Source organism: Vigna umbellata, chromosome 4, assembly GCF_029865625.1.
Source record: "Vigna umbellata cultivar VRB3 chromosome 4, Vumbellata_1.0, whole genome shotgun sequence".
Lineage (NCBI taxonomy): Eukaryota > Viridiplantae > Streptophyta > Magnoliopsida > Fabales > Fabaceae > Vigna > Vigna umbellata.
Window position 1 is genome coordinate 69,120,455 of NC_142168.1, and position 9,525 is coordinate 69,129,979.

A 9,525-nucleotide genomic window follows, 5' to 3' on the forward strand; every position below is an offset into this window, starting at 1 on the left:
TAGATTAAGTTGTTGAGCACTTACAGTGAATAGGAGAAGATTATCACTGTCAAGCTCCATTTTATGGAAGACCAGTAGCTTTTGCAGGCACCATCCCGCATGCCATAGCATCATTGTTGAGAGGGGTTGCTGGAAGGCTAAAACGTTCAGCAGTGCTTTTAAAATCTGTTAAATTTAAAAGGAGATGGTAACTTTGTTATTCTGCATGTTGTACAGAACCCAATTCTACTGAACCAACATAAACAGTAGTAAATAAAAAGGACAATTTGATCTAACACCTAAAAAGTAATGTTAGATATACCTAAGGCATAAATTTAATGTTTGATCTAACACATAAAATAATAATGTTAGATATACCTCAGGTATAAACTTAACGAAGATACTTCCATCCACAGTCTTAGATGTTGTGCCATGAGTCTGAAAAATGTACAAAGAAAGAATAAAATATAAAACGTATAATGGATCTGAAACAAACTGGTATCAGCTATTGACAAACAAGATATAAACGTATAATGGATCATGTATTAGATTTTTTAAAATCCAATCTAGATTTAATTGAGATCCACTCCTAACAAGATAGGTTTTAGTCACATCAAATGCCGCAGATTCCAAAATTTATAATATTTTTACAAAGAAATAATTTTTCTTTGTAATTTTCTAATTATAAATGCATGTAGTCCTATAATCGGTTTTAAAAGCAAAAATAAATAGAGAAAAAAGCATGTTAACAACAAGCATCAATTTGTGATTATGGAGGCTAGATGATGATTATATATGACTGGAGGGTAGCCATATTGCAAGAGATAGAGGAAGACCAAAACACCGGGCAAAACCATTAAAAAAGATTTAAAGGACAATGGTTTGTCTAAAGGCATGATGGACTCACTATAGAACATTATGGAATCATTTGGCCAATGTAGTCAATCCAACCTAGTTGGTGTTGTATTTTAGAACGGATAAAAAGCTCTGAAATTGTTTGAGCAAAATATACTGTTTTTAGAATAAATGATCCTTAACAGTTTACAGTGTCAGTAATAGATGTGCCACACCATGACATTCTGAAAATTGATGATCCTCTTCAATTTAAACGAATATGTCCATCAATACTTACCATCTCCCCCCATCTCAGATAGCTTACTCATCAGTGACAAGTCACAATCAAGATCTACAAAACTTGCATGAAATTGAAATAAACAACAAATAACTCAGTGTTTATAATAAATAACTGTAAGACTACATAAATGAACAAAATTACACTACCTTTACTCTCAATCAGGATAAGCAAGAGAAATATTGAAGCTAACAATAGGCTTTGATCCTTACAGAAAAGAAAAGCAAATATTCCACTGCTGCAAAAGTAGCAATTTCATTATATGTATACTTAAATACACTGGAACATGACCACTCCTAAATACATTAATGATCTGTCTCAGTAAATGCTTCCTCCTGATGTCAGGAGCTGCATACCCATGCTGAAGAACAGGTTCTTGATGAAGATATAGAAGCATTAATTGCATCACAAAAAGAGAAAATTAAAGTCGAATTGTAAAATGAAAATACAATCTTCAACAATTTTTGGATCTAACCTTCTCATGCATCACTATTGTATCAAAGCTCAAACAAAATCATTAAACTAACAAGAAATAAAGGAAAAACACAATACATTCCAAGGCTCAGGTAAATAATAATATATTATGATGAAGATGATGATCACCTTATGCAAATCTTCAATAAATCAATAGAAACCAATAATATCCAACGAGGACAAAACATGACATCAACCACCAACACATTTCCTATTATTTCTAATCTGGAAAAGTCATTTATCAGAAATCAATATGCATATACTAGTAAGGCTTGTCCTCTGATTCCCCCCGCAGGTCTTCCTACTGGTAGACATGCTCGGAAACAAAAAAGTATGAGACAAAGTAAAGGGAAAATCTCTCAACAGTATCAAGGTCTACAATGAAATTTACACATCAAAACAATCACAACCAACAAATCACCTACCTTTGGGAACAAATTTCACCATTTGGATTATAAATATTGATACTAGACATGAAACCTTCCCAATGAGCACCTAAATAGGTGCCGTTGATACTCTGAGATCCCTTTGACTCGGAAGCACTAGATATAACATTTTCCACTTCATTCAAGCACTTTGAAAAGGTTACAATATCATAATGGAAATCAGAAGTATTCCCTTCACTCAGACTTTTCACATTGAAGTTCAATATATGATACAGAAGAACAAAAGCCACATTGTTAATCGTGCTTCTTCCACCAACAACCTGGAGAAGGCGGGATATGATATATAGCGAAGTGATAGCAGATAAGTCAGATCCCTGGGGCAAAGATATAATTTTAATGAGTAACCATGTGAAAAAAAAAATTAGAATAAAATGCAAGTATGACAAGCCTAAATTACTGGAGTTTCCACCCAGACTTCTCTTCATATTTCTTTCCTTTCATAACAAATCTGTGTTGAACCTTTCAATTGGCACACTTTAAGAAGCATAGAAAATACAAGCACATGGGAGAGAAAATTATTTAAATATGATGGTGTGACAAATCTCTTCGATAATCAAATCTAAAAAATGAATGAACTACTGAGAAGTATGAAGGAGGACTTTGTGGTTAGTTTAAATGATGATTTTCTCCTCTCATTCAATTGCGTAGAAGACAAAATTTCCATTTTACCATAATATAGATTAAATATTGGATTTAAGACCTCTAAAGAAAGAAGGGGAATAAAGTCAGAAAGTAAGGATGTGTTCACCATGATTATAATTCAAGTTCTAGTATGCTTAACTCATTTAAAATCAAGCATGGATACTGCTTGGAACCAAGAATTGAAAAGAGAAAGGAAAGAAAGAATTTGATTGAATGGAATGAAAAGAACAAGAAATAGGAGAGCACTCTCTCCTCCAATGGTTTCCCCCTTCACCAAGAGTTAATGCTTAATCTACAAAATTAACATCCTTTTTCTCTCCTTTCCTCCTTCCCATTGTTTATATCTAACTAGCACCTTGAGTTACTAAGTAATATTCTAACTATCTTAAATAATTTCTCTTCTCCTTATATTAACAGATACACTCTTACTTTCTCACTTTATACACCTCACTTCAGAGGAGTCAAATTCCCAAGCATTCACAAATTGGAGAGAACCACCCTATCATAACATACCTGAACCCTAACTTAACATATGGATGGCACAAATGCAGAGAGAAACTAGAACTAAAAGGTAGACTAGTTTGCAGGAAATTTTCTCATCTCACATTTTTATTCTTTGAAGCCATAAATGAACATAGTAGAGGCAACACAAGGCCATTCAAAAGATTTTCCATAACCAGTATAGTCAAACGAGGCTTGCCAACTCTAAGAATGTCTTTGAAGTAGTACAGTTCATCTGCAATTTTTTCAGATTCAAGAATAATCCCATTTCTTCTTTTCTGAGTGTCCATTTTCCTGCTTCAGTATAAGGCAGTTAGCTCTATAAGATAAAACTCTTCTTCAGTGCCTATAAAGTACCAACAACTATTTGATGAAAAAAAAATAGTCAAGTTAACATACTCTTTATCATTGACAAAAGCATCTAACCGAAAGCATAGATCTTTTAATCTACAAATCAGGTCAGAGAAATATTCTGAAACTGGTGGAGTTGATATAAATTGATACACCTTTTCATCACTCACTGTAGAAAAAAGATAAAAATGATGCAAAATTCAGAAATATATTACACTAAGGCGTGCTTATAACCTGTTAGCTATTCAAATAGAGAAGTATACCGTTGTAGATGTTCAGAACAATTGCACGTATAGCTGTCTGAATCATCTTTTCTTCATGTTGAGCAAATCTTAGAGCTCCAGTATACAAGGGAAAGGAGACTACAGCATCCTGCAGTCAAACATTTTAACAAAGAATTTTAAAATACTTTTGCTGAATTTTGCTGGACAAAAAATCAATCTCGGATATACAGTAGAAATTAACTGAAGATGATTGTTCTCCCTTCATAGTGCATCCACAAGGGGTAAAAGTTTTCTCAAAACACTAATTCCTGCTAGAGTCAAGTATGTAACTTCATCCAATATGTTTTCTCAACTTCAATAGCATTGCATTACATTTGTTGATGAGAAGTGGGGAGGTAATGATCTTAGTTTAACAGATAGCAGCTAACTGTGGCACTTGTATGTTTTTCACTTACCCCCTGAATATCCACAAGAAGGCAAAGTGTGTCCCCATTTATTTTGCTGCTAATGGCCCTGAATGAAGAAACAAACAAAACGTTAATTTATTCTATAAATTACTGTAACACAACAAAGAAAAAATTACGTGAAACAAATATCAGAAATTAAAAAATTGACCCCCTTCCCAATACTATTTAAAATAAAGAAAGGAAAAAAATGTAGAACACATAACTGCATGTCTTCAAACAAGCAGGGAAAACTTGCAATATATTTTGAAGTGAAAAAGTGAGATGCAAAGGAGAGGAGGAAAGGACTATACCTTAGGAAAGAAACATAGTATGGAGCTAGGTCTTGTCCATCAAATTTGAAGGGATGTGAAATAATGTTGTTAATATAACCATTACTGAAGCAATAGTCTGCACCATGCAAATAAGAGACACCAATTTATACTAAATACCAGTGACAGTACTAAGCCAAAGAGCCAAGGACTGAAGAGGAACACTGTGATTTGTAAAGTGAATGCATCATGCAGATATCAACTAATTATGCATAAACAAGTAAAACTCAGGAGTCAATGAACTTAACCTGACATCAAAATACTAAAATAACCATCTTACAAATTGAATGTTCACTGTCCATGTTTTGAATCATTATGCTAAGATACTGAAGCAGTGGTGCCTGAATTTTCGAATCTTCACTGATCTTAAGAATGTGAACAAAGTCCGCCAGCACTTGGCGCTCCATGAAACATCTAAAGAACATTTTCAATCCGTCACAATTATAAAAACCTTGTCCAGAAAACAAGAACGACATAAGAACGAAACAGATCCATACTCAAAAATTTGCGGATCTTGTCTATCACCATACATCACAATCTCCACAACGGACTGCAATAAATCCATCACAAGCTCCTGCAATAAAAGGCACACATAAATACATTACAGTTTTCTCATGCAAAAGAAAACGCTCACAGAAATTGACGCTTGTTACCCTGTTACTTTTGTCCACAACGTTGATCATCCGCAGTTCGTTTATTACATGTCTGTAACCACATCAACAAGTAAAAATCCACGAGCACCGAAAACAATTCACAAGATTATTCATAAGAAACAAGTCCGCACTCTGAAAACAATAAAAACCTTAAAATGCATCGTAGACATTCAATTTGTCACCGAAATTTACGAACAATGAAGTAAACGATGAAAATAGCAACGAAATCTCTAGGCGAATTCGATCAATCACTTACTGGAAGTTTTGAACGGAGAAGCGATCGGTGGATCGCCAGAGAGAGCGCAACATGGCGACGGAGATGGAATGAATGAGATGAGAGTGAAGAGAGTGAGGTGTGGCTGTGCAACGTGAAGGTTGAAGAGCGTTTGGATGAAGCTGTGATAGTATATCGCATTGTAGAGCGAAAACAAATGGTGCAATGCGAATTGCTATTGACAGTGATTTTGTTGCCTGTTTGGTAGCGAGTTGCAGTCGCACCCAACTAACTACCTTTCAATGTATGAAATTCAAGTCAGTCTTCACATAACCAAACAAAGCTTTCGGTTATGCTTTTGCAACGCGGAAAATGGCCATGCAGTATTGCAAGGAACATTCTCACTTCTTCTGTACTTCCACACTCTGAAAAATTAAATTAAATTAAGTTATATGCTCCTCTTCTCTTTAATATCTTATATTCTATATTTGTATTTTCTTTTAATACATTAATACATTCATCCTCTTTTTCATTTATTAGTCATTATCTACCTGGTTTGAAAACTTACTTTTTTAAAATTTAATTAAGTTTAAAAGTTTAAATAAAAATATAAATATATTAAATTAAATTTTAAACTATTCTTCAATATTAATGCTTTTTATTAATAATTCTAGTTTGATTTTTTTTTTAAAAAAATCAAATGCGTTAATAGCTTGAATATCATAATACCTATACTCATCATCAAAAACATAAAAGATATTTGTAATAATTATACTCTTATAGCCACAAATGTCATACTTTTTGCTGTTCCTATTTCGAATCTTAGAAGTTTCCCCGTTTACTATATCTCATATATACCCAACCTTAAACATATGTCTAGCACATCATTTAGATGATCTAGTCAATCTAGTAAGTTTCTGTGCATATCTTTCTTCGTGTTTGTTGTATTAAAGTTTGTCCCTTTTTTTTATCCTAATAAAGAATGTCTTTTTATATCAAGTTGTTTATATCTTTTGTCGTGTTTGTTGTATTAAAGTTTTCCTCTTTTTTATAGTAATAAACAATGCCTTTTCAAATGAATAATAGTGAATGAAAAAGTAAGCACTAGCAATGCAACGGTTGCTTCTTTTTTAAACCTGCTTTTAAGTGGCTCTAATCCAAGAAATAAATAAATTCTCATTGTCATTTGGTTCGTGTTGGGTCCTCAAATTCTGCAAATAAACGACACCAAAGTAAAATCTACCAAACATCATAGGTTACTCTTGGTGTCGCAAACATAACAGACTTGTCAGCAGATACAACAGATTAGTCCACAGACATGGCTCCATAAGATAGAACATAATACTTTAAGAGGAAAAGAAATTATTAATTCAAAATAAAGTTTGCATCTAAATTCTAATTAAACATGGATTAAAGTTAAACAAGCCGCAACAGGTAAACACACGCCGTTCACGTTCACACGTAAATTTGATATAATTGAAACAGAAGAAAGGGATTTTTGTGTAGCAGTAATACTTCTTTCACCTAAGAATGATAATACATAGAAATTCCACCATTTCTACTAATAATTAACATTCTCTCTTTACAAGTGCTACTACTTCCACGTCAGAACCACCGTTTTCTTTGGTTTCAAGTTTCATGAAATTCAGATTCTCTGCTTCTCATTGTGATATATATATATATATATACACACACAACAACCCATGAATGGAGCACGATTCTCTCGAGCATCGCACTCTTCCATTATTGTATATATATATACATACATTATGCATAAACTACCAAAACGGCAAAACTGAAACCTGTGAAATTTATCTAACCTTCGCATGCTAAAATGCCTCCTCCTCCTTCTCTTGTTTTCTCTATACTCTGTTTTCTCTCTGTCTTCGTCTTCACTTCATCATCCACACCCAACACCATCACCCTCCCTCTCTCCCACGTATTCACCAACCACCCTTCTTCGCAGCCATTCCACACCCTTAAACTCGCTGTTTCAACTTCCATCACAAGAGCCCACCACCTCAAAAATCACCAACCCAACCCACTAAAAACCCAAATCCACCCCAAAAGATACGGAGGATACTCCATCGACCTCAATTTCGGAACTCCGCCACAAACCTTCTCCTTTATTCTCGACACCGGAAGCACCCTCGTCTGGCTCCCATGCTCCTCCCACTACCTCTGCTCAAATTGCAACTCCTTCCACAATGCACCCAAATCTTTCATCCCCAAGAACTCTACTTCCTCCAAGTTAGTGGGCTGCACCAACCCCAAATGCACGTGGCTCTTCGGTGCCAACGTTGAATCGCGCTGTTGCAAACAAAACACTGCAACCGCCAACTGTTCACTCACATGCCCTGCTTACACTGTCCAATACGGGCTGGGCTCAACCGCGGGCTTTCTCCTCTCGGAAAATCTCAACTTTCCCGGGAAGATCCTCCCCGATTTTCTCGTCGGCTGCTCCATCGTCTCCGTCTACCAGCCAGCCGGAATCGCTGGCTTCGGCCGCGGTCCGGAGTCCCTTCCGTCGCAGATGAACCTCACTGGATTCTCTTACTGCTTACTCCCACACCAGTTCGACGAATCGCCGGAATCCAGCGACCTCGTCTTGCACACTTCCTCCTCCGACAAGAAAAGAACAAACGGCGTCAGCTACACGCCTTTCCGGAAAAACCCGTCGAGCAAAAACCCCGCGTTCGGTGCTTACTATTACCTTACTCTCAGGAGAATCGTCGTTGGGGAGAAGCGCGTGCGGGTTCCGAAGAGGCTTCTAGAGCCTGACGTTGACGGTAACGGTGGGACTATCGTGGACTCGGGGTCCACCTTCACGTTCATGGAAAGGCCGATTTTTGATTCGGTGGCACAAGAGTTTGCGAAGCAGGTGAACTACACGCGCGCGAGGGAGGTGGAGAAACAATCCGGGCTGAGTCCGTGCTTTGTGGTGTCTGGAACGGCGTCGTTTCCGGAGCTTCGGTTTGAGTTCAGGGGCGGCGCGAAGATGAGTCAGCCTCTGACGAATTATTTTTCGTTGGTCGGGAAATCCGACGTGGCGTGTTTGACTATTGTGTCTGATGATGACGTGGCGGGTGGGCCCGCTGTGATATTGGGGAACTATCAGCAGCAGAATTTCTACGTTGAGTATGACTTGAGAAACGAGAGGTTCGGGTTTCGGAGTCAGAGTTGCAAAACGCGCGTTTAAGTTAGGTTAGTTAGGATTTGACAACGTTCAAATTAGTTGCAGAGCTGTAGTAGCTTGCATGGTGCTACTTTTCTTCTACTTTTCTTGATCTATTGTTATTCAATAACTGTTGTATATATTATGGGAAGTGAATACACTTGTTTTTAATGTTATTTTTATAATAGACTATTTTCTTTTATATTAAACAAAAAAAATTATTTGGTGTCAGGTCTAAAATAACAAATATGTTATATGATTCAATAAGATCTATTCATCCTTACTAACATAAAGTAATTAATATATATATATATATATATATATATATATATATATATATATATATTTATATGTTTATTGGTATAAATATTTATATATTTATATAGTCAAATTTTAAAATTCTAATTACATAATATTTTTAATATCATATATTTGTAAAATATTTGATCAATTAAGTAAAATGTTATATTAATATTATTACTTTGTTAATTATTATATATTCGATAGATTGATGTGTCTCAGGTTTCCTACTAAACATAAACATTTGGTATGAGTATAAATTGGTAGCTATAGAACCTTTCCTTAAAAGTAGTTGTATAACTTCACCTTTTAAAAATAATAAGCATAAAATGATTATAAGTAAAGATGGTTGTTTCACTATATTTTTTAAAAATTATTTGCACAAAGTTACTGAAATCTTAAGTTTTTTTTTAATTATATCCTGTTCACTATAATAGAATTGATAAGAAGAACTAGACTTTGGGGTTTTTTCACAAAATTCAATTTCATAATAATAATAATAATAATAATAATAATAATTAAAATCATGTTTCTAACGACAACTTTAATTAAAAATTTATAAAAATGAAAATTGTATCTACAAAACATGGCTCACGTTTAATTTATTTTGATAAGTCAGAAACAAATATACCGTTTTGAATATGAATATGAATTGAAGA

At 34.9% G+C, this 9,525-nt stretch overlaps 2 protein-coding genes across 2 annotated transcripts; one reads left to right on the plus strand and one right to left on the minus strand.

The window, feature by feature from the left end:
- Nucleotides 1–1,100: 1,100 nt before the first annotated feature.
- LOC148201058 (protein TRANSPARENT TESTA 9-like) lies at nt 1,101–5,504 on the minus strand. The gene is made up of 12 exons (XM_088113124.1): nt 5,434–5,504; nt 5,178–5,229; nt 5,022–5,098; nt 4,805–4,938; nt 4,507–4,603; nt 4,205–4,262; nt 3,789–3,897; nt 3,574–3,694; nt 3,279–3,468; nt 2,011–2,345; nt 1,261–1,349; nt 1,101–1,165 (listed from the first exon to the last, which is right to left on the minus strand). The coding sequence occupies exons 1-12, from the start codon at nt 5,484–5,486 to the stop codon at nt 1,101–1,103; spliced, it is 1,380 nt and encodes a 459-aa protein (XP_087969250.1). The 5' UTR covers nt 5,487–5,504.
- A 1,342-nt stretch (nt 5,505–6,846) lies between these two features.
- On the plus strand, nt 6,847–8,751 carry LOC148201059 (putative aspartyl protease At4g16563). Its single transcript, XM_088114679.1, has one exon. It carries the CDS (start codon nt 7,226–7,228, stop codon nt 8,588–8,590), a length of 1,365 nt encoding a protein of 454 aa, XP_087970805.1. The 5' UTR covers nt 6,847–7,225; the 3' UTR covers nt 8,591–8,751.
- The last annotated feature ends 774 nt before the right edge of the window (nt 8,752–9,525 follow it).